We start from the raw sequence: 24,833 nt of genomic DNA, 5'->3' as shown, positions 1-24,833 counted from the left end.
GAATAATAGCACTATTCTGAAGCACCTAGAACATACACTCTATATACAATTAATACTCAACAATCAAATAACAGGGTTTAACAGGGTAGAAACTCCAAACACTGTAACAGTCAACATATACCGGAGAGCAGTGCTCAAAACACATGAAAGAGGAACAACATAAACTCTTGACTACACATTATACCACAAAGAAACCAGCAACAACAGAAACAGAAGCATAGAGAAAACAGGTATGTAATCAGCCTTTTACTACAAAGGCCCATAATAATCTCTTAGGGATTTTATACAGGATTACAGGTAAAGAATACCATGGGAAATCACTTACTCCAGTGGAAGCATTTCATAACAATTTGTTTTAATGCCTTAATCTTACTGTATTTAAAATAACCTCTCAGCTTTTCTGTCCACAGGCATTCTTGGATACAAAGGGTGAACAAACTAAGATGGCATCTCGGGGCTCACTCACATGAGATACCATACCCAGCTTGCACTATGAGAATGTCCTGATAAAACTCTTTAACATACCCTTTATCTCTAGGTTATACCTTCTTTTAGGACCTGAAACACGTGACCAGCCAGACCACTGAAGCAGCAACTCGGACCTACAGATTTATACTACAGACCCTACTCATCGAACACAATCAAGCAAACTAGCATTCCCATGCTCTTTTCTCCTCTCTTCTCACTACTTTCTTTTTTTAATTTCTCTTTTTCTTTTTAATTGATCTTCTCTTTTCTTCCTTTCCATATATCTTCCCCTTTTCCCCCTTTGGAAATCTGACTATTCCTTCACCCCTGAATCCCGCCCAGATTTCCCACCTTATTAAAACTCTTCAACCTCAGTTCTTAACCCATTAGGCATTAAGACTGACCTACCCCCAATGAACCAGTACCCAGCACCCAAACGAAGAGACAACCAGTCAAACCCACACCTCGTCCCCTGAAAGAAAAGGCAACCAACTCCCCTGCTGACTCATGCTGCGCAGTCCTCCTTACCAACCCTTCCTAACGTGGACTGTTACTTGAAACCGGGTTTAACTATAAAAGTATCCCCAATGCAAGAACTCTTCCCAAGACCTCCCTGCCGCAAATCTTTTGCCATTCTCAAGAGGGTCAGGTTGTGTGATGAAAAGGCGCCCGAGAACCCACACACCACAAGAAAATCTCAAAAGACAATGGGGAAACCTATACTTCCATCATAAGTATAAGACCTGTATTACACCACCTCTTTACCTGCTTTTTCCCAAATGTAAGGTAGTCTCTTGCATCACTCTGTTTCTTTAATCACTTTTTTATTTCATTTTCTTAAATCTTTTTTCTTTATATATATGTGAGCACATATATTTTTATTTCTATTTTTATCTTTTTTGGGTGTGTGATCTATTTCTGTTTTCTTCTCTTTCCACCCTCAAATGCACCGGCAATATATTGTAGCACCATTTCTCCCCGCAAAGGCACACTAAAAAAAGGGGAAATCTTACGTATAAAAATGATCTCTTATCTATTAGAGATAAGAACTCATACTTCTTTACAATACAGGGGCATCTCCCACCTTGTAAATATATCACATGGACCCAACTTATACCCCAGGTGATTAGACACCAACCGTCCAGCCTTGAACACTGGATCCCAGACATAGAAATGACACAGTTCTTCACAACAGCCACAGGAAACAAATCCCATTCGGGACATCCTTAATACTGCTCGGACATCTGTAAGTGCCAGCTCTAATATGATATCCTGACAACGAGGAAACTGGGAACAACTTTACCTAAGAGCAGGTTATCCTACCTCACCAGCTAACGATAAGACAAAATCAGAAGACTTGTCACTCTTTGGTCTGTCCAAATGCCAAGATTGTAATCTACAGATGACTGGCTGCTAGAACCATGACTGGACTGTATGTATCCTGGGACCAATAAAAAAGCCCTAGTCTAGGGTTTGATCTACAACCTGAACTACAACCACGATCTCTAGTTCCAGAGGTCTGTCTGAGACAATTGCAATGAAATGGGTCTTCTGGAAACATAATTAAAGACGCTATCCCAGACCCTGTCCTAGGATCAGCAGAAAGACCAAGACCACCAACCACGGAAAACGAATTAAAATGACACAGAGAGAACAGAACTTCTAGAACCACAACGAAAGACTTCATCATAAGTTCCACTCCCTGACCTGTGCAGATACAGAGATCTCTAGATACAGAGGTCTGATTGTATCACGCAGGATGGAGCAGAAGCATTCCATACACCACAAAAGCACCAAGGGGAGAGTAAATGAACCTGAAAGGAGTCTATAGTTAATCCCATGACAATACACTTCAAGGGTGGAGAAACCCTGTTTTTCTTAGGCCAAGGGAATTCCTTTTCGAATGACCCCAATATTTACTGTGCCTGGGCAGGAGAAAAGAAAAAAAAAAGGCAAAAAGCACATTTTTAAATTTTATTTATCTAGTTTTTGCCGATTTATTTGTTTTGATGTGGTTATTGAAGTTGTTGTCTCCATTCATAATTATTTTTTCTACTTTTCTTTTCTTCCTTTATGTGCTCTACCATGTTTTTTTTATCTCAAGACCATGGCCTTTATGTGGTGCTTATCTTTATTGTTGGAGTGTTCACTGGATGTTTTATTTGGCACTTCTTTTTGTACTGCTGTGGTGTTCCACCTCCTTTATTCCATTTGTCTCTCAAAAATAGGATGAGAGCTTCCAGAAGGACTCTGCCCATTTTTGGCGTATTTGATTTTTCCCCCAGTTTATTACTTTTCTCTTCAAGCAAAACCACATAACTTGAACTATCTAGTCCTGCCTCCCAACTAGAGCAGGAAATAAGGGAGGTACCAAGACCAAACAGGTGTAGAACCACTAAGTAGTTAGCTAGGCACAGAGGGGACCACTTATTCTGGCAGCCCCGGGGGTGAGGGAGGAGGATATGGGAGGTAGGATGGGAACGGAGGTGGAGGGAGGACAATTCGGTGATGGGAATTCCCCTGATTTTATGTTAATATGTACCTAAAATATTATTGTCAATGATACATAGGCCACTATGATTAAAATAAAATATATTAAAAATTAAGTAAGCAGAAGAAGAAAGATAAATGCAGAATGTTATCACTTATATGTATATTTAGAACATATACCATATATACATATAATACTCTATGAAGAAATACAATGGTCTAAATGGTAGATACTCCGAACTCTGTAGGTGCCAGGGAATAGTGAGGAGAAGCAATCAAATCAGTGGAAGAGGGGAAACACAAACACTTTACTCTCTTTTATACCTCAACGAAACCTGCATCAATGGATACAACTGTTTAGATCAAACAGGTGTTCAATCAACCTCACAATACAAAGGTCTATAATAATGTTCTAATGCTTTGTTTTGTTTTGTTTTGTTTTTGGTCACACATGGTGATGCTCAGGTGTTACTCCAGGCTTTGAATTCAGAAATTTCTCCTGGCTTGGGGGACCATCTTGGATGGTGGGGATCGAATCTAGATCTGTCCTGTGTCAGCCACATGCAAGGCAAATGCCCTACAGCTGTGCTCTCTCTCTGGCCCCATTTTTTTGTTTTGTTTTTATTTTTTGGGCCATACCCAGTGATGTTCAGGGATATGCAGTCAGAAATCCCTCCAGGCTCAGGGGACCATACGGGATGCTGGGGATTGAACCCAAGTCAGTCTTGGTTCAGCTGCATACAAGGCAAATGCCCTACCACTGTGCGATCACTTCAGCCTCTAATGTTCTAATGTTTTTATTGACAAATCATGTGCATAATATGATTGGAAGACAGGGACTCTCACTGCAGTGTTTAATATTATTATGTTTTAATGCCTTAATTTTATTATGTATAAACACACCCGGCATTTCTCAGGGGTTACTCCTGGCTGTCTGCTCAGAAATAGCTCTTGGCAGGCACGGGGACCATATGGGACTCTGGGATTCAAACCAACCACCTGTGGTCCTGGATCAGCTGCTTGCAAGGCAAACACCTCTGTGCTATCTCTCCGGGCCCCTAGTTATGTCTTCTTCTAAGATGTAAAGCTTATTACCATGGAGACCACTGAAATATATAACTGCACATAATAGACTTTTGTAACAGGTCCCTCTATTGAGTATGTTTTTGAAAATTACTATTATACCTTTTCTTTTTTCTTTTATTTTCTCCTTTATTCTTTTTCAATCAAGCTATGTTGCCATTATATCATCATGCTCATGCTATCAGTTTTTTTTCAGGAAAGGAACCTCGATGCAAAAGACATGGTGATGATACTACATAGGGTAGACTCCTCCTATACTGCTCACTACCATATTGTTTAGTACTCTGGACTTGAAAATTGTGTTCTCTTAAAATTCTCTATGGACAATCAGACCCTGAAATCTTCATTTAGCAAAGTTCACCCCTGCCACTGATGAAATGACTAGAAATTGGAAAACCTTTCCCCTCAGATTCAATAAGATGACATTGTGGGATGAAAATATAGCATGGATCTCGTCCCCACAAGACTATCTCAAAAGACTTCATGGGATATTTATATTTTTTCATATGTTTAATTCCTTAATAGTTATACCTCTTAGTATATTTATTTCCAAATGTAAAGGTAGCTTCCTCAATCCTTTTTTTTATTTTGCTTGTTTTGGTTCTGCTTAGTATGAAATTCTAGTAGAAAAGTCTTGCTTTGAAAAAAGCTCAGGTCAAAACCAGGGGACAGATATTGTCATAAGCCTGTCATTTTACCCCCAAATGCATCAACAGCATAATAGAGCATCACTACCTTTTGCATTGACACACTAAAATGGGGGAATATTATGTATAGAAACAAGCTCTTACTACTAGGAATAAGAATCCATACATTTTATAATATAGGGGCATTTCCTAACCTGAACATTTTTCACAGGGACTCTACTTAGACCACATGTGATCAGACATCGACCATCCAACCCCAAATCCTGGATCCCAAAATTATAACTGACACAGTTCCCTGCAACAGCACCAGGAATCAAGCTTCCCCGAAGGGAGTCCCTAATACCATTCTGGAACCAACTTGCACCAGGCTAGGTTCATATGACGTCCTGACAAAGAGGAAACAGCAACATCTTGACCTAATGCCATATTGACCTATCTCATCACCGAACGGTGAGATGAAATTTGAAGACAGTCCATTCTTTGCTCTGTGCAAAAACCAGTATCACTAATTACAGAAGACTGACTACAACAACCATGACTGAGCAGAAGTTTATAAACTGTAAAGACTCTATCCTAGACTTCATCCTAGGATCTGTGCAAAAGCCAAAATCTCTAATTACAGAGGACTGACTTTGACAATCTTGACTGAGCAGAACGTTTCCTGACACAATAAAAGACCTGGAGGTTTGACGTTTAACGTATCTGGAGCCTGTAGTTGGTCCCATGACAGTATGCTTCAAAGATGGAGAAACCCTGTATCTCTTAGGCCATGGGGATTTCCTTTCTAATTTCCCCCAACTTACTGTGCCTATGCAAAAATTATAAAAACAAACAAACAAAAAAACAACAAAATAAAAAATAACCAAAAAAAACCCAACTCAAACAACAACAAAAACAACAAAAACACACACACCTTGCCATACCAGTCCCCTGGTGATTTTCTCTTGGTTTGCTTTCTTTTTTTCTTTTCTTTCTCATTTTTTGTTTTCCTTTTCTTTCTTCCTTATTTTAAATATATATATATATATATATATATATATATATATATATATATATATATATATATATATTTATAGCTTCTAGACAGGGGCTCATTCCCACTTTCTTTTTTCATTTTCTTCTTTTTCTTAAACAGAACCACAAAATATGAATCATCTTTTTCTGCCTCACAAATTGAGAAAAAAATTGGATGTTATCAGGGGCAAGCAGTCTCATGATCATTGAGTGGAAATAAAAAATGATCAGCCCTAAAAACTTAATCCAAAGTCAATGATAATAGAATCAAGAGACCCAAACTAAAACAAGCTATACATAAAAAAGACCTGTCACACGAACAGTCCAGTGGGCTAAGGGTGAGGTATAGGATGCATGTTGGGTACAGGAGTGGAGGGAGGTCAACACTGATGGGAATATCCATTATTCGTTGTCACTATGTACCTTAAATATAACTGTGAAAGACTTGTAATTCACATTGGTCTCAATAAAAGTGATTTAAAAAAAACAAACAAAACACTAAATAAAATAGAATCTTCATCCTGAACAAAACACTCTTTAATTATTGTTTATATCACCTGCATGTATTTGCAAAATTATGTATAGTCACACAACAATATTATAATGTCATATATCATCTTAAGTATCTTATAATAGGTTGTACAGCAACAAATGAGAAAGTTGATTATTATTAATGATTTTAGTATTTCACTATAAAAATATAATCACATTTTTTATATTACCAATTCACAATGTCAGATTGTATCTGTAATTGATTATATTTGTGAAACAGTAAATCATGAGATGAAACTAATATTTTATTGAACTAGAACTAAAACTTCAAGTTAATATTTTAAATGTCTCTTTATACTATTAAATGTTTTTATGTTAAAAATCATAGTGTTAATTTAAGAAATATAAGAGTGTAAGAGATAAGTAATAATTCTAACATTTTATCTACTTTTTAAAGAAATATTTTTCTTTATGGAATTTTTTTTTGTCATGTAAATCTTTAATTTTTAAATTAATAAAGTCTATAATCGAATCACCCTAAAATACAGTGGCAAAATTGTTGATGATTTAGTTCTAGTTATAAATGCCATACAATGTCATCCAATGTCCTTCACCAGAGCCACAAAAGTTTTCCCACCCTGCCTGCCTCCTTTATGGCTAACATTTTTCTCTCTCTTTCTCCCCTTTGACATTGGGTTGGAAATATTGTTACTGAAGAGATATCAATGTATATTACTTGACCTCTGTTCAGCATTCAGTTTCTGTCCAGAGTGATCATTTCCAACTATCATTATCATTATCATAGTAGTAACTTCTCTGACTTAATTGTACTCCTCTGCTCTTTGTGTCAAGCTTCCTACTACAAACTGGTCCTCTTGGCTCTTATCTTTATTGTCTTTGGGCATCCTTACCATCTATTCTTTTTTACTAATATTTCACAAATGAGTGTGGTTCTTCCATGGTTCTTCCTATTTCTGACTCATTTCACTCAGCATAATAGTTTCCATATACATTCATACAAATAGAAAATATATTTTGATTTCAACATTAATAAAAATCAGAAATTATATTGGCAATAGAATCAACATATTAATATTTCTTATATAATAATATTGTATTATATCATAAAAATTAAAATAAGAATAATTATTTTATACAATAAAAGTGTTTATGTACTTTTCAGAAATGAGGTAATTATCATCAACATATCACCAATTTTTTTTTAATTTTTTTTTATTTAAACACCTTGATTACATACATGATTGTGTTTGGGTTTCAGTCATAAAAGGAACACCACCCATCACCAGTGCAACATTCCCATCACCCAAGTCCCAAATCTCCCTCCTCCCCACCCAACCCCCGCCTGTACCCTAAACAGGCTCTACATTTCCCTCATACATTCTCAATATTAGGACAGTTCAAAATGTAGTTATTTCTCTAACTAAACTCATCACTCTTTGTGGTGAGCTTCCTGAGGTGAGCTGGAACTTCCAGCTCTTTTCTCTTTTGTGTCTGAAAATTATTATTACAAGGGTGTCTTTCATTTTTCTTAAAACCCATAGATGAGTGAGACCATTCTGCGTTTTTCTCTCTCTCTCTGACTTATTTCACTCAGCATAATAGATTCCATGTACATCCATGTATAGGAAAATTTCATGACTTCATCTCTCCTGACAGCTGCATAATATTCCATTGTGTATATGTACCACAGTTTCTTTAGCCATTCGTCTGTTGAAGGGCATCTTGGTTGTTTCCAGAGTCTTGCTATGGTAAATAGAGCTGCAATGAATATAGGTGTAAGGAAGGGGTTTTTGTATTGTATTTTTGTGTTCCTAGGGTATATTCCTAGGAGTGGTATAGCTGGATCGTATGGGAGCTCGATTTCCAGTTTTTGGAGGAATCTCCATATCGCTTTCCATAAAGGTTGAACTAGACAGCATTCCCACCAGCAGTGGATAAGAGTTCCTTTCTCTCCACATCCCTGCCAACACTGTTTATTCTCATTCTTTGTGATGTGTGCCATTCTCTGGGGTGTGAGGTGGTATCTCATCGTTGTTTTGATTTGCATCTCCCTGATGATTAGTGATGTGGAACATTTTTTCATGTGTCTTTTGGCCATGCGTATTTCTTCTTTGTCAAAGTGTCTGTTCATTTCTTCTCCCCATTTTTTGATGGGGTTAGATGTTTTTTTCTTGTAAAGTTCTGTCAGTGCCTTGTATATTTTGGAGATTAGCCCCTTATCTGATGGGTATTGGGTGAATAGTTTCTCCCACTCAGTGGGTGGCTCTTGTATCCTGGGCACTATTTCCTTTGAGGTGCAGAAGCTTCTCAGCTTAATATATTCCCATCTGTTAATCTCTGCTTTCACTTGCTTGGAGAATGCAGTTTCCTCCTTGAAGATGCTTGTAATGTCCTGTAGTGTTTTGCCTATGTGCTGTTCTATATATCTTATGGTTTTGGGGCTGATATCGAGGTCTTTAATCCATTTGGATTTTACCTTTGTACATGATGTTAGCTGGGGGTCTAAGTTTAATTTTTTGCAAGTGGCTATCCAATTGTGCCAACACCACTTGTTGAAGAGGCTTTCCCTGCTCCATTTAGGATTTCCTGCTCCTTTATCAAAAATTAGATGGTTGTATCTCTGGGGAACATTTTCTGAGTATTCAAGCCTATTCCACTGATCTGAGGACCTATCCTTATTCCAATACCATGCTGTTTTGATAATTGTTGCTTTGTAGTACAGTTTAAAGTTGGGAAAAGTAATTCCTCCCATATTCTTTTTCCCAATGATTGCTTTAGCTATTCGAGGGTGTTTATTGTTCCAAATGAATTTCAAAAGTGTCTGATCCACTTCTTTGAAGAATGTCATGGGTATCTTTAGAGGGATGGCATTAAATCTGTATAATGCCTTGGGGAGTATTGACATTTTGATGATGTTAATCCTGCCAATCCATGAGCAGGGTATGTGTTTCCATTTCCGTGTGTCCTCTCTTATTTCTTGGAGCAGAGTTTTATAGTTTTCTTTGTATAGGTCCTTCACATATTTAGTCAAGTTGATTCCAAGATATTTGAGTTTGTGTGGTACTATTGTGAATGGGGTTGTTTTCTTAATGTCCATTTCATCCTTATTACTATTGGTATATAGAAAGGCCATTGATTTTTGTGTGTTAATTTTGTAGCCTGCCACCTTGCTATATGAGTCTATTGTTTCTAGAAGCTTTTTGATAGAGTCTTTAGGGTTTTCTAAGTAGAGTATCATGTCATCTGCAAACAGTGAGAGCTTGACTTCTTCCTTTCCTATCTGGATTCCCTTGATATCCTTTTCTTGCCTAATCGCTATAGCAAGTACTTCCAGTGCTATGTTGAATAGGAGTGGTGAGAGAGGACAGCCTTGTCTTGTGCCAGAATTTAGAGGGAAGGCTTTCAGTTTTTCTCCATTGAGGATAATATTTGCCACTGGCTTGTGGTAGATGGCCTTCACTATATTGAGAAAGGTTCCCTCCATTCCCATCTTGCTGAGAGTTTTGATCAAGAATGGGTGTTGGACCTTATCAAATGCTTTCTCTGCATCTATTGATATGATCATGTGGTTTTTATTTTTCTTGTTATTGATGTTGTGTATTATGTTGATAGATTTACGGATGTTAAACCAGCCTTGCATTCCTGGGATGAAACCTACTTGATCGTAGTGGATGATCTTCTTAACGAGGCATTGAATCCTATTTGCCAGGATTTTGTTGAGGATCTTTGCATCTGCATTCATCAGTGATATTGGTCTGTAATTTTCTTTTTTGGTAGCGTCTCTGTCTGGTTTAGGTATCAAGGTGATGTTGGCTTCATAAAAGCTATTTGGAAGTGTTTCTGTTTGTTCAATTTCATGAAAGAGTCTTGCCAAGATTGGCAGTAGTTCCTCTTGGAAAGTTTGATAGAATTCATTAGTGAATCCATCTGGACCTGGGCTTTTGTTTTTCGGCAGACATTTGATTACTGTTTTAATTTCATCAATGGTGATGGGGGTGTTTAGATATGCTACATCCTCTTCCTTCAACCGTGGAAGATTATAAGAGTCCAAGAATTTATCCATTTCTTCCAGGTTCTCATTTTTAGTGGCGTAGAGTTTTTCAAAGTAGTTTCTGATTACCCTTTGAATCTCTGTCATATCAGTAGTGATCTCTCCTTTTTCATTCCTGATACGAGTTATCAAGTTTCTCTCTCTCTCTTTCTTTGTTAGGTTTGCCAGTGGTCTATCAATCTTGTTTATTTTTTCAAAGAACCAACTTCTGCTTTCGTTGATCTTTCGGATTGTTTTTTGAGTTTCCACTTCGTTGATTTCTGCTCTCAGCTTTGTTATTTCCTTCTGTCTTCCTATTCTTGGGTCCTTTTGTTGAGCATTTTCTAGTTCTATTAGCTGTGTCATTAAGCTACTCAGGTAAGCTCCTTCTTCCTTCCTGATGTGTGCTTGCAAAGCTATAAATTTTCCTCTCAGTACTGCTTTTGCTGTGTCCCATAAGTTCTGAGAGTTTGTGTCTTTATTGTCATTTGTTTCCAGGAACCTTTTTATTTCCTCCTTGATTTCATCTCGGACCCACTGGTTATTGAGCATGAGGCTGTTTAACTTCCAGGTGTTAAAGTGTTTCTTCTGAGTCCCTTTGGAGTTCACAAATAATTTCAGAGCCTTGTGGTCAGCGAAGGTAGTCTGCAAAATTTCTATCCTCTTGATCTTATGGAGGTATGTTTTATGTGCCAGCATGTAGTCTATCCTGGAGAATGTCCCATGTACATTGGAGAAGAATGTGTATCCAGGTTTCTGGGGATGGAGTGTCCTATATATATCCACTAGGCCTCTTTCTTCCATTTCTCTCCTCAGGTCTAGTATATTCTTGTTGGGTTTCAGTCTGGTTGACCTGTCCAGTGTTGACAAAGCCGTGTTAAGGTCCCCCACAATTATTGTGTTGTTGTTGATATTATTTTTCAGATTTGTCAACAGTTGTATTAAATATTTTGCTGGCCCCTCATTCGGTGCATATATGTTTAGGAGAGTGAATTCTTCCTGCTCTACGTACCCCTTGATTAATATAAAATGTCTGTCTTTGTCCCTTACAACCTTCCTGAGTATAAAGTTTGCATTATCTGATATTAGTATGGCCACTCCAGCTTTTTTATGGGTGTTGTTTGCTTGGATAACTTTTCTCCAGTCTTTTATTTTGAGTCTATGTTTGTTCTGACTATTCAGGTGCGTTTCTTGTAGGCAGCAGAAGGTTGGATTGAGTTTTTTGATCCATTTAGCCACTCTGTGTCTCTTAACTGGTGCATTTAGTCCATTGACGTTGAGAGAAAGAATTGTCCTGGGATTTAACGCCATCTTTATTTCAAAATTTGGTGTGTCTTTTGGGTAGTCTTGTCTTAGATTAGGTCTTTCAGTTTTTCTCTTAAGACTGGTTTTGTGTCTGTGAAGTTTCTGAGCTGTTTTTTGTCTGTGAAACCATGTATTCTTCCATCAAACCGGAAAGTGAGTTTTGCTGGGTATAGTATTCTGGGTGAAGCATTCATTTCATTCAGTCTTGTCACAATATCCCACCACTGCTTTCTGGCATTGAGCGTTTCTGGTGACAGGTCTGCTGTAAATCTCAGGGAAGCTTGCTTGAACATGATTTCCCCTTTTGATCTTGCTGTTTTCAGAATTCTGTCTCTATCTGTGGGATTTGTCATTGTGACTAGGATGTGTCTTGGGGTGGTTTTTCTGGGGTCTCTTTTGGTTGGTACTCTTCTGGCATGCAGGATTTGATCACATATATTCTTTAGCTCTGGAAGTTTCTCTTTAATGATGTTCTTGACCATTGATTCTTCCTGGAAATTTTCTTCCTGGGTCTCTGGGACTCCAATGATTCTTAAGTTGTTTCTGTTGATCTTATCATAGACTTCTATTTTCGTCTGTTCCCATTCTTTGACTAATTTTTCCATTGTCTGCTCATTTGCTTTAAGTTTTTTTGTCCAATCTCTCCTGCTGTATGGAATTGTTATGTATCTCATCTTCCACAGCACCAAGTCTATTCTCAGCTTCTGATACCCTGTCCCAGAGCTTATCCATTTTGTCATTCACTTCGTTTACTGACTTTTTCAGTCCTGTTAGTTGACATGTTATTTCAGTTTGGAGTTTTGTCATTTCTGCCTTCATATTTTCTTGGTTCTTATTAGTGTTCTGTTCAACTCGATCCATGGTTTCTTGGAGTCTGTTGAGCACCTTCCATATTGCTAGTCTAAAGTCCTTATCTGAGAGGTTGATTAGTTGTTCAGTCATTATCTGGTCCTCAGAATTGTCATCTTCATTCTCTATGTCTGATGCTGGCCTGCGTTGTTTCCCCATTGTCACACTTGTATTGTGGGTTTTTCTACGTGTTGTAGTGGTATTCATTGTCTATATGATGTAGGCAGCACACTCCTCTGGCTCCTCCCTTTCTGGATGGGCTGACTTGCCTCTAAGGGAGGGGAGTCCTCCGTGGATGAAGCCTCACACTGGGTCAAATCTTAGGCCCGAGCATGCAACAGAGAAGACAGTCCAGAGAGAAATGTTTGCTTCTGTGATATAGCGCCGTTCTTAGTGTGATTTTTCCTTCTTGTTGCAATGGAGTTCTTTCCTTAGAAAGAGTGCACGGCCGCGTAGCGAAGCGGAGCGGCCGTGCTCCTCTGAGCCTCTTTTTGCCCCACTCGCAAGAGTTTCACGCAAGAGGACAGTAGACAGACATAGACAGGTCACACTCACAGTCTTTCACAGCTGAGCCCCACTGGGCCGGTGTACTTTTGCGGATTTTCCCCGCCTGGTGTCACACACAGGGAGCCAGCTTTTGCAAAGGTTAGCCGGTTTTTATGCTCTGAAGTCCCTCCCTGAAAATGGTGTCTGGGCGAGCGAGGTTTCTGGAGGCTCTTTTTGCCCCACTCGCAAGAGTTTCACGCAAGAGGACAGTAGACAGACATAGACAGGTCACACTCACAGTCTTTCACAGCTGAGCCCCACTGGGCCGGTGTACTTTCACAGATTTTCCCCGCCTGGTGTCACACACAGGGAGCCAGCTTTTGCCTTTATGGAATTTTTTTAATGAGAGCAAGGGAAACACTTGTCACAGAGATGCTTGTGGAATGATCTGTGCTGGATATCAACTGTGATAACATTGAAGTAGCAACAATTCAAGACCTAATTCTAGGCACTTATACTGGGGTTGGCCATTCACTAGTGACCCAGTATCATTCACATTAATTCAAGATAGCAGACTAAGCATTGTTTGACGTTTTTGGAGACCACTGTCATGGATGTCATGGATGTCCCATAGTTCCTGGTTCTTCTGTCTGGAAGCCAGATATTGTTATTTCACTATATTCCTTCACCCATACCTCAATTTTTTTCATAGTGATCTTCATAAAATGTAGGTCAGAATAAATGTTCTTCAAAATGTAAAAGACCATGATTTTTTATTTTATGATACTTCAAGAAGTTATTTCATTCAAATAAGAATCCAAGCATTTTTTGAGGTTTGTTTGTGACTTAAATATTGTTTTAGATATCAGTTACTAGAGATGATGGTTTTGAATGAGCGATGTGGCTTTCTAGCTGAACTAAAGCAATAGATCAAAACTAACTTTTCTTAGAGAAAAATATTAAGACTGCTAGGATATCCAAGCCAGGAAAAATATGGGTATACCAGCCATTCAGCTGAAATATGCCCTCAGGAGGAGAGAGCAGGCTAAGTCCCTGCCCTGCTGAAGCTACACCTACTATACTCACATCAACAATTGCCACTTCACCTATGGCCCTGTTTCACCACCCCTCTAGAACTTTATGCAGAGACACCTCTCTGACCAAAACTCCAGATATGCCTGTAATTGGAATAATATAACCATGACTTTTTTTGGAATAAGTGCAGGTATCCTTTCCCCAAATCCGCATACACCCAAGAAGACCTGACAGCTAAAAGCATGGCCTACAAAAGTGCTTGGAAATCCTAGACCACACAGCCTCATTTGTGGCTATAATAGCTCCTATTTGTTTAGTACTGTCATCCTCACAGGAAAACACCAAATTTAGATGCTAATGTGTATCTTAAGTCACCTAATCTTCTGAAACAACTGAAGTTAACAGAATTATCAGCTGACAACAAGAGCTTCTGACAATGACTTTATGACCTCATTGGAGAAACAATAATTTTCACAAATACTCTTGTTGCTATACTTCTTTTTCTTTCTATTTCTTATTCCTATTTTTATCTCTTTTCTTTTTAAAAATAATTTTGCTCTCACTTATCTGGAAACAAATGTATTATGATCAACCTTACCAACTATATGACACATGCACTTTAAATAAAGTAAATTAAAAAATGAAAAAGACTGGGGCTGGAGTGGTGGCACAGTGGTAGGGTGTTTGCCTTGCACACGGCTGACCTAGGACAGACCTGGGTTTCATTCCCAAACCAGGAGTGATTTCTGAGCACAGAGCCAGGAGTACACCCTGAGCGTCACTGGGTGTGGCCCAAACACCAAAACAAAACAAAACAAAACCCCCCAAAAACTTCTATAATAAATCTCTCTCCTATTCTCGAAACAGTACCTATGGGACTGTATATAGGGCATAGGATAATTTCACTGAGCATCCTCCCCCCCCAACAAAACACCCAAAAGGGATAATACTACTGGGAAATAGGTAACACAGTATCATTATAGCCTAGAACTAATAACCCTAGGGTTATTCTCACAATTAATAAGGCAAAACCTATGAGCTGCTCCACTTTGTTGGAGTGCTGTAAAATGTTGCTATAGTAAAGGCAGATAATCTACAAGAGATCTTATTATTAAGCAGCACAAACTGTATTAAGAAGATGATAATGTACCTTCCAATAATATAAAGGAAGAAGTAGATGCCATTGCCTGAGATGCTGGTGCTATTGCCTTAGATGACCACCAGCAAAAAGGTAAGATTCATAGCTGGAGTGGACATATTCTACAATTTATTTCACAGGATGTACAGATAAGCAGATCAAGCTTATCCCAACTCAATGAGGATATGGAAAAAGAATAAAGCACAATTTCCATCTGTGAATTGTCTTTCAGAAAAAGTGAGAAGGAAGAGACCTAAGACATCATGAAGACATCATAAAATCTTGATGCTACAGTCTTTGGCATGAAGGATGTCAGCCTGATTTTTTTTTTTTTCATCAGAAGGCTAAGATTCCCAAGGCAAGTAATAGGAACCACCAAATGAGGAACATAGAAAATAGGAAATGAAGAAGCAAATATAAGAGAGTGCCCACAAGATGGTTATTTAGGAAGGCTTTACAAGCAAGAACAAGACACTTGAACTTCCAGATTTAGGTGAGTCTTTTAGAATGAATTTAAATTTTACATCATCAGGGTCTATAAGATAGTGTCTCTATATTTAGACTGAGAAATTTTTCACTGGGCACAAGTGGTCTCAGGTTTGGCTGTGTATGAAGAATGTCTGATATTTTTTTGTATAGCTTATATTTTTGTTATTATATCACAATCACGGTGGGTTTTTGTTTGTTTGTTTGTTTGTTTTTGTCTTCGTGACAATAGTAACAGTAAATTATACCAGTCTTCAACCACAGCTCAATTTTTTCTTCTATTTAGTTTTAGTTCTTTTTTGTTTGCTTGTTTTTGGTTTTGGTTTTTTTGGGGGGCCACACCCAGCGGTGCTCAGGGGTTACTCTTGGCTCTGCACTCGGAAATCGCTCCTGGCTTGGGGGGACCATATGAAATGTTTGGAATCAAACCCCCATCATTCCTGAATCAGCTGCGTGCAAGGCAATTGCCCTACTGCTGTGCTACCACTCAGGCCCCTAGTTTGAATTCATTTTTTAAAATTTTAATTGAGGACATTGTGAATTATAAGTCTTTCACAGTTGTATTTCAGGTGTTTAGTAACAGTGAATTAGGGCCATTTCCACCACCAGTGTTGACCTTCCTCCACCATAGTTCCCCAAATGCATCCCAAATTCCTACTACTAGCCCCCTGGACTATTAGTATAACATTTTGTGCTTAGCTTTGGGTCTCTTGAATCTGTTGTCGTTGACTTTGGCTTGGGTATTTAGTTCTGACCTCTTTTATTTTCACTCAATGATCCTGAGACCACTTGGCACCTGGGACCCATCCACTTTTTTTCCCTTTTCTCAATTTATAAAAAGACATAGAAATATGAGGCAAAACAAAGTGATTCAAGTTCTATGTTTCTAGGGAAAAGTCAGAATTCCTATCTAGAATATAACTAAAATTAAAAGAATAAAAGAAGAGAAAAATGGGGGAATGGAGGGACAGGTGTGGCTTTTCCTTTTCCTTTCCTTTCCTTTCCTTTCCTTTCCTTTCCTTTCCTTTCCTTTCCTTTCCTTTCCTTTCCTTTCCTTTCCTTTCCTTTCCTTTCCTTTCCTTTCCTTTCCTTTCCTTTCCTTTCCTTTCCTTTCCTTTCCTTTCCTTTCCTTTCCTTTCCTTTCCTTTCCTTTCCTTTCCTTTCCTTTCCTTTCCTTTCCTTTCCTTTCCTTTCCTTCCTTCCTTCCTTCCTTCCTTCCTTCCTTCCTTCCTTCCTTCCTCCCTTCCTTCTTTCCTTCCTTTCTCCCTCCCTCCCTCCCTCCCTCCTTTCTTTCTTTCTTTCTTTCTTTCTTTCTTTCTTTCTTTCTTTCTTTCTTTCTTTCTTTCTTTCTTTCTTTCTTTCTTTCTTTCTTTCTTTCTTTCTTTCTTTCTTTCTTTCTTTCTTTCTTTCTTTCTTTCTTTCTTTCTTTCTTTCTTTCTTTCTTTCTTTCTTTCTTTCTTTCTTTCTTTCTTTCTTTCTTTCTTTCTTTCTTTCTCTCGCATAGGAACATCAAACAGGAAAATTAGAAAGAAAATTTCATTGGACTAAGAGATACATGGTGTCTTCATCCATCAAGCATACTGTCAAAAGACCAACTACAGGGTCCAGGCATGTTGGCTGCCAGCCCCAATGTCTCTCTTTATGGTCCCAGAGAAAATTTTGCTTAGTCGCAGTTGACAAAGTCAGTCTTCTGTAGTTAGAGATCTTGGTTTTTGTATAGCCCCCAGTGTAATTCTTAACTTAAAATTGGATGAGTGAATTCTACATGGGCATTATTTAATAATTTTATATTTATTTGATCACTTTTGTGCACACATTGATGCAGATTTGGGGAATCACATTAACAAAAGAACTGAGAAGGAATCCGACTTTTGAACTTTTATTTCAGATATTGGTGAGAGTGTGATTTCAGGCAGAAACTTATGGAGAGAACTCAGGAGATAAAGATAACATCTGTAAGCCTGTCTTTAGGAGAAAATCAGATCAGAATAAAGAATAAATCTTAGCAGGAAACTGTGATCACCAAGCCCCAGCTTTGTTTAGCCTTTTCTTCTACATAACACAGGATAATAATGCTTTAGAAGCCATGTTGAAAATCATACCCAGATTCTGTTAAGATCAGTGTCTAACCTTGGAGAATTCAGACAATTTTTGGAGTCTCAGTTTCACATTTTAGCACTGGATAACAATGTCTACTTCTGGTTAATACAGGGCAGTGGGGGTTTAGATATTTTAGTTCAGGGTCAATGAAAGGGTCTGTGAAATCTTTGGGGTTTCCTTGAAAGGTGTGTGCATGAGGACTGAAATATTAACCCTTACTATGCACATAGGCTAAGAGCTACCTTATGACCTAGCAATCCCTGTCTTGGGTATCTATCCCCAGGATAGAAAGACATTCATTCCAAAGTATATATACACACCACTATTCATTGCAACACTCCTCAGTACAATAGCTGAGGAACTTATTTAGCATGGGCTTGATGTTCGCCTTCTCATATGCCCCCTCTCTCTGATCACCAGGAGTAATACTGAGGGCAGAGCTATGAGTTTTGAGGGTTGTGACCCCAAATAAAACAAACAAACAAAAACTCCAACCCCTCCAAATTAGATAATCTTAGAATGTAGACAGTTCCACAAAGTTAACAAACATGACAACATAGAGCAGAGAATGTTGTGTCAATGTGACTTTTTAAGTAAGAATTAGAAAAATCTCAATAAGTGGAATTTAAACTGAGATTTAAAGTTGAGATTTATTAACTGAATTGCAATTGTGTTATAGTTACATTTTGATTAGGAGATGATGAGTATTTTTAATTCAAGTTCTCATCTAGAATAATTTGTTTTTTATTTTTATCTCTTAATTTTATTTAATAAGGCTGTATATTTTTCACTGTAGCTTATTTTTTATTTAAATTTTTTACAAGTTTTTTCACATTCGTATTTCAGTCACATAGGGACAGTCAACCAGTGTTGACCTCACTTCACCATAGTTCCCAGCATGCGTCCTGTATCTCCACCCTTAGCCCCCTGGTCCATTTTGTGTATAGCTTGTTATAGTTTTGGTCTTATGATTCTATTGTCATTGAAATTGGTTTGGGTGTGTAGGGCTGACCATTTTTTTTATTTCCACACTATGTTGCTGGGACCATTTGGCCCCTCAGTTTCATCTACCTTTTTTTTCCCCTTTCTCAGATAGTAGGGACACATATAAATGTGAGAATGAACCAGATGATTCATGTTCTATGGTTCTGTAAAAAAAAAAGTTACAAATATAAATAAAATTGAAAGAAAAGAAGAAATGGAAGGGGCAGACATGGCAAGTGGGATTTTTTCCCCCAAAGGCACACCGCGTGCTAGGCAAACACCCTGCCACTGTGCTGTCTCTCCAGCCCCATATACTTAAGGTGCCTAGTTAAGCAGTTGATTTTGTCATTTTCCTCTTTCCTAATAGGCTTGTTTTGCTATAAGTTTTCTCCTAATTACTGCTTTTGCTGTGTCCCATAGATTTTGACAATATGTTTCTTCATTGTCATTTGTCTCAAGGAATCTTTTTAGTTCTTCCTTGATTTCTTCTCTGATCCAGCTGTTGTTGAGTAACATGTTTAATCTCCAGGTTTTAGATTTTCTCCACATCTTCTTTTTACATTTTCAGATGTTTATGGTGAAAATTCATTTGACCAATAATTGATGTGTATATATTTACACTTTTATCCTCATATTCTTACCTGTTCCTGGCAGTAGGTAGTATTCAGAAATATATTGAATGAATTGAATATTATGCCATTAGTATTGAACTCCTTTTACCTAATGACAAAATTATTCTTTTAAGGGAGAAAGAAGCATTGAGTCAGAATGAATTGATGTAAAATCTAAGCTTTTAGATTTTGGTCAACTACTGAAGTTTTAAAACAGTTTCTAGGACAAATGACCTAGCTAAGATAATTAATACTAAAATTACTCTCATTTCGGAATGTGTTTGCTTTAGATTCAATTTCTCCAAGTAATAGTAAATTTTACTCTCCAAAGATTAGTTATTTAAATTAGAATTCCACATTTCTTCAGATATTGTTTTAAGTGGTTTTATGATTTAATCTTTTTCAGCATACATTATTTTACCAATTTGTATTTTCTCTCTTTTTCTTGGTTAAGTTTGCAGATGGATATTAGGTTAAGCTTATATCACTTTTTTTTTCAGGGAACATAAATGTTTAAATACTTCTATTGAATTATAACTTATATAAATTTATATATCATCAGTTGACTAACTTAGAAATCATTGCCAATGACTTTCGTATTCTATGTTCACTGGATTGTTGACAACCACTACAATCAACTTTAGAATATTTGGATCACTAGAAAAAAGGTAAATTATTTTAGTTACCTCCCCACTCACCCATTTATTCCTATTTTTGGCAGCTTCTAACCAACCTTTTGTTGCTAAGGATTTAGCCAATTATGATATCTTATGAAAATTAAAAATTTTATTTTATGTATTATTTATTACACTTAGAACTCTTAGTATTATTTCAAGCTCCATCAATATTATAGCATGAGTTCTACTTTATTTCTATTTATTGATTCATTTCCTTATTTCTTAAGTTGGTATGTTGAATATCATATATAATGTAATTATTAGAAATTTAGGTAATTTTAAAATTTTTGTCTAATATGAATCATGCTGCTATGGACATTTGTGTATTAACTTCTATGTGGGCGAAGTTTTTTTATTTCTCCTGCATATCTGGGATATCAAGTTGCTGGTCCATATAAAAATGTTAAATGTAGTCTTTTAAGAACCTTACAGATGCTTTTCCAAAGAAAATAACTATTATATATTTTCATTAACAGTGTGGAAGCCTTCCAATATCTTCACCCACACACTTATTATCTGACTTCCTGAATGTAGCCATCCCAGAAGATACAATTTTTGTATTATATCTATTTACCTGATACCTATAATGCTTAATATTTATTATGTGTTAATTTCTATAATGCTTAATATTTATTATGTGTTAATTGATGATTTGTATATCTTCTTTCTTTGTAGGACTGTCTTTTCAGTCTTTGCTGTGTTAAAAATTGTTAGTTTTCTTTCTTTTCTTTTATTTTGGGGCACACCCAGAGGCATTCACCGTTACTCACAGATCTCTCAGAAGTCGCTTCTGGTAGGCTCTGGGGATCATATGGGATGCCTGGATTCAAACCACCATCCATCATGGGTTAGCTTCTTGCAAGGCAAAAGCCCTACCACTGTGCTATCTCACTGGCCCCTAGTTTTCTTTTTACTATTGAATTTTAATGTTTCATAATCTTGATAAAATATATAATAGAGTCTGGAGAAGTAGAAGAGGGGTTAAGTACATGTTTTGCATGTAGCCATATCCAGTTAGATCCCTACCACACATGTGGTGCCTTAATCACAGCCAGAAGTGATCTCTGAACAAAATTCAGAAATTTTCCTAGAGCACAGTGTGGTATAGCCCCAAACAAATGAAAGTTAAAACAGAAAAAGCAAATATATCACACATTTGCTTTAAACATTTTTCTATTAGACTCTGAGTGTCATTTTATTGTTTTGATATGTCTATCAAAGTGCAATTGAAAATGAATGTTTTCAGTTTGGTGATAGTTTACTCACTTTTCTTTCACTGATTATACTCTTGGTATCATATTTAAGAAATCATTACTTACTCCAAAGACATGAAGATTTATATCTATATGTGCTAGTGTTAGCTCTTACAGACTCATCCATTTTAACTAATTTTGTGTATGATCTGAAGTAGTTCTAACTCATTTTAAACTTGTTCAGTGAATAGCAAGCTCTCATATCACCCTATTTTATAAACAACAATGAAGTCTTTTACATTTGTTTACTGATCTCCATTTTAATTTTTGCTTTGACTTTATTCCACATAGAGTTATTGTTGTTTCATATAAGTCATTAATTTATTATACTTTACTATTATTCCTATAAATACTCATGATAATAAATATTTAATTGCAGGATTTTACTGGTTACGATATATAGCAAAGTCTTCCAAAATCTACATTTTATAATTTTATTTTTGTGAGAGTATTAGTTGAATTGAGTATACTTTTCATAATTTATGATGTTTTCTTTGTGGCTTTTTTTGGCTGTTTGGGTATGCTTGAAATGAAGCTTTTTTTTTTTTTATACTATGATTGGAACACAGTGGTAAATACACCTCTGTTCTTTTTGTATCTTATGATGTCCACATCAGGTAATTTCTGTTTTATTTAAAACAAATTGACATAAATATCATATTATTATTTAAATTGATGTGATCAAAGTGATGTGATCATCAGATTATTATTATACAGTTATATGTACCTTGTTTAGAGCTTTTTATCCTAATTTATTCTGCCTTATGATATAAAAATTGTATTCTTTTGTTCAGATTAACTCCCTCCATCATTGCTCATAACTCACTTTCAATGATTTCAAACTGCTTTACTTTAATTATATTTTTGATATAGACTAGGATTTGGATTTTGTGAGTCAAATAAACTATTCTCTCTTAAAATATCCATTAAACTTATTTATATCTATAAAAAATCTGATGTTTGGCCTAGTAAAATAATTTTACATTCTTAAGAATATACCTTGTTCCCTTTTTCTCAGTTACATAATTTTTTACATACATTATTTCCTTTAGTTGGTTCCTCTTTGTTTAGACAATATCTTTGACTACTTATAATAAAGAATGAAATATAACTGATTTTCCTCTCCATTCACTTTTCTCTTTTCTCAACAACTGTATTTTATCAATGAGTTTTAAATAGGCTTAATTTTGAGAACATTGTATTGTTTTTCTTTTCTCCTATCTAATTGTACATTATAGAAAATGTAGAATTTCTCCTTTCTACTTTCCTCTTTCTTTGTACATGTATTAGTTGTATTTTCTATATTTTCTTTTTTTAAAACTTATTTTGATTTTTTGGCTATCTTTGTGTGTGTGTGTCACACCTGTTGACAGTGTCTTGAAGGAAGCTGAATGGATTAAATTTTAATAAATTTTAATAAAAATTATATGATTTTAATTTATAGACTCATAAATTTGAAAGCAGTATGTCAGGTCTTGGATTTGTTATTTATATTTGCACTAGACAAATTGATGGAATGAAAGAGCTAAGAACTTAATAAATAAAAGCTTTATAATTCCTTGAGAGTATAACTAAAGAGAAGCTACAAATACAGAGGAAGAAATATAGAAAATAAAATAAGAATTTTAAAAAACTTTTTATTAAACCATTGCTATTTGCAAAGTTATTCATAGTTGGATTTCAAATGTACAATGATTCAGGAAGGACCCATTTTATCTTAATTTTTTCTATAATTTTCTATCTTTATTCATAAGATTAAAAAATTCAAAAAAAAAGAAAAGAAAATAAGAAATCTTAAATTGTGTCCAATTCTTCATGACACTTGTATTTAGTAGCTTTTACTAAATATATAGAAAAATATATAGAAAGCACATAATTGCACTTTTTTGCAGAGTATAAAGAATGGCATATTAATCACTTATTTAGTGTTAAATGTGTTTTAGAGAATTTTAATGGCTCTCAACCAAGGTCTCTCAACCTTGCTCTGACTCTGAGCATCATGGCAGGAGGGAACCAGAGCAACAACTTCAATTTCCTCCTCTGGGGACTCGCAGAACAGCCAGAGCAACAGCGTGTTCTCTTTCTGGTGTTCCTGTGCATGTACCTGGTCACTGTCACTGGAAACCTGCTCATCATCCTGGCTATTTGCACTGACACACGCCTCCACATGCCCATGTACTTCTTCCTTGCCAGCCTGTCCTGTGAAGATATCTTCTTCACTTCCACCACTGTGCCAAAAGCCCTGGTAAACATCCAGACACGGAGCAGGTCCATCTCCTATGCAGGATGTCTGACCCAGCTCTATTTCTTCTTGACATTTGGGGAAATGGAAAATTTTCTTCTGACAACAATGGCCTATGACCGCTATGTGGCCATCTGCCACCCTCTCCACTACAAAATGATCATGAGCCCTCGGCGCTGTGTACTCCTAATTACTGTCTGTTGGACTCTCACAAATATCCTTGCTATGCCCCACACCTTCCTCATGTTTCGCCTTTCCTTCTGCCCGAACAAAATCATTCCTGACTTCTTCTGTGATCTTGTACCCCTGATGAAGGTGTCTTGCTCTGACACTAAGGTCAATGAGCTGGTACTCTTCTACTTGGGGGGAGCAGTCCTTGTCATCCCTTTTATACTCATCCTTATCTCTTACATCCATATCGTTTCAGCCATTTTCAGACTGCCCTCTGCCCAAGGGAGGCGCAAAGCCTTCTCTACCTGTGGGTCCCACCTCGCTGTTGTTGCTCTGTTTTTTGGGACGGTGTTCAGGGCTTATCTGTTCCCCTCATCTTCTTCCTCCAACTCTGTAGAAGGGGATACAGCAGCTGCTGTCATGTACACAGTGGTGACACCCATGCTAAACCCTTTCATTTACAGCCTGAGAAACAAGGACATGAAGGGAGCCCTAGGGAGACTTCTCAAGGGAAAAGTTTCATTATTAAAGGTCAGGTAGTTTCTACAGAGAATTGTAAGTTTTCACTGTGCCTTCTGATGAAAAATTTTATGGAAAGCTCTATATAAAATAAGTCATTTTTGAAATCCACAGATCACTTTCCTTTGTGAACCCCATTATGAGATGAATAGTGCTTAGGAAAATAAAAACTAAGTTTCATACGAAAATGAATCTTTCGAGTTGTTATTTTTAATCAACTTTTGATCATAAAATAACATTTACCAGGAGGAATGACTTTTCTTTGCTCATATTTCTAAATATTTATGCAGTCTTTCATATGGATTCATCAAAACTTGATCAACAATGTCTTGAAAATGTGTAAATGATAAAAAACTGACATAACTTTAATATTGATGTGTTCATACCAATGAACAAGTATTTCTTACATTAAAATATAGAAAATTATATAAACAATTTCTCAAGGTTGTGAACAAAAGTCTTTGTAACCAAAGACCTTTGAACCAAACTGAAAGGTCAGTTATTAGGGAACTGATTTGAGTAACAAACTAACCATAATAAACTATTCAAAAATAATCATAAGAGTAAATTATTCAATATAATAAATAATAATTGTTATTTATAATAAATAATAATAAAGTATGACTACTGCATAATAATCCCCAAACCTTCAAACTTACCAACTCAATGATATATTATTTTAATAATAATTCATATATATGCAATTAAACTATCTGTATCTCCTATTATTCA

General features: G+C 36.5%; 1 protein-coding gene across 1 annotated transcript; it reads left to right on the top strand.

The window, feature by feature from the left end:
• Positions 1-23,168: 23,168 nt before the first annotated feature.
• LOC126021027 (olfactory receptor 1P1-like) lies at positions 23,169-24,122 on the top strand. The gene has a single exon (XM_049782615.1). It carries the CDS (start codon positions 23,169-23,171, stop codon positions 24,120-24,122), a length of 954 nt encoding a protein of 317 aa, XP_049638572.1.
• Positions 24,123-24,833: the final 711 nt, after the last annotated feature.

The sequence above is a fragment of the Suncus etruscus genome, chromosome 1 (genome assembly GCF_024139225.1).
Source record: "Suncus etruscus isolate mSunEtr1 chromosome 1, mSunEtr1.pri.cur, whole genome shotgun sequence".
Taxonomy (NCBI): Eukaryota; Metazoa; Chordata; class Mammalia; order Eulipotyphla; family Soricidae; genus Suncus; species Suncus etruscus.
The sequence above is the reverse complement of the archived record's forward strand: the minus strand, read 5'-3'. Positions and strand labels throughout refer to the sequence as shown.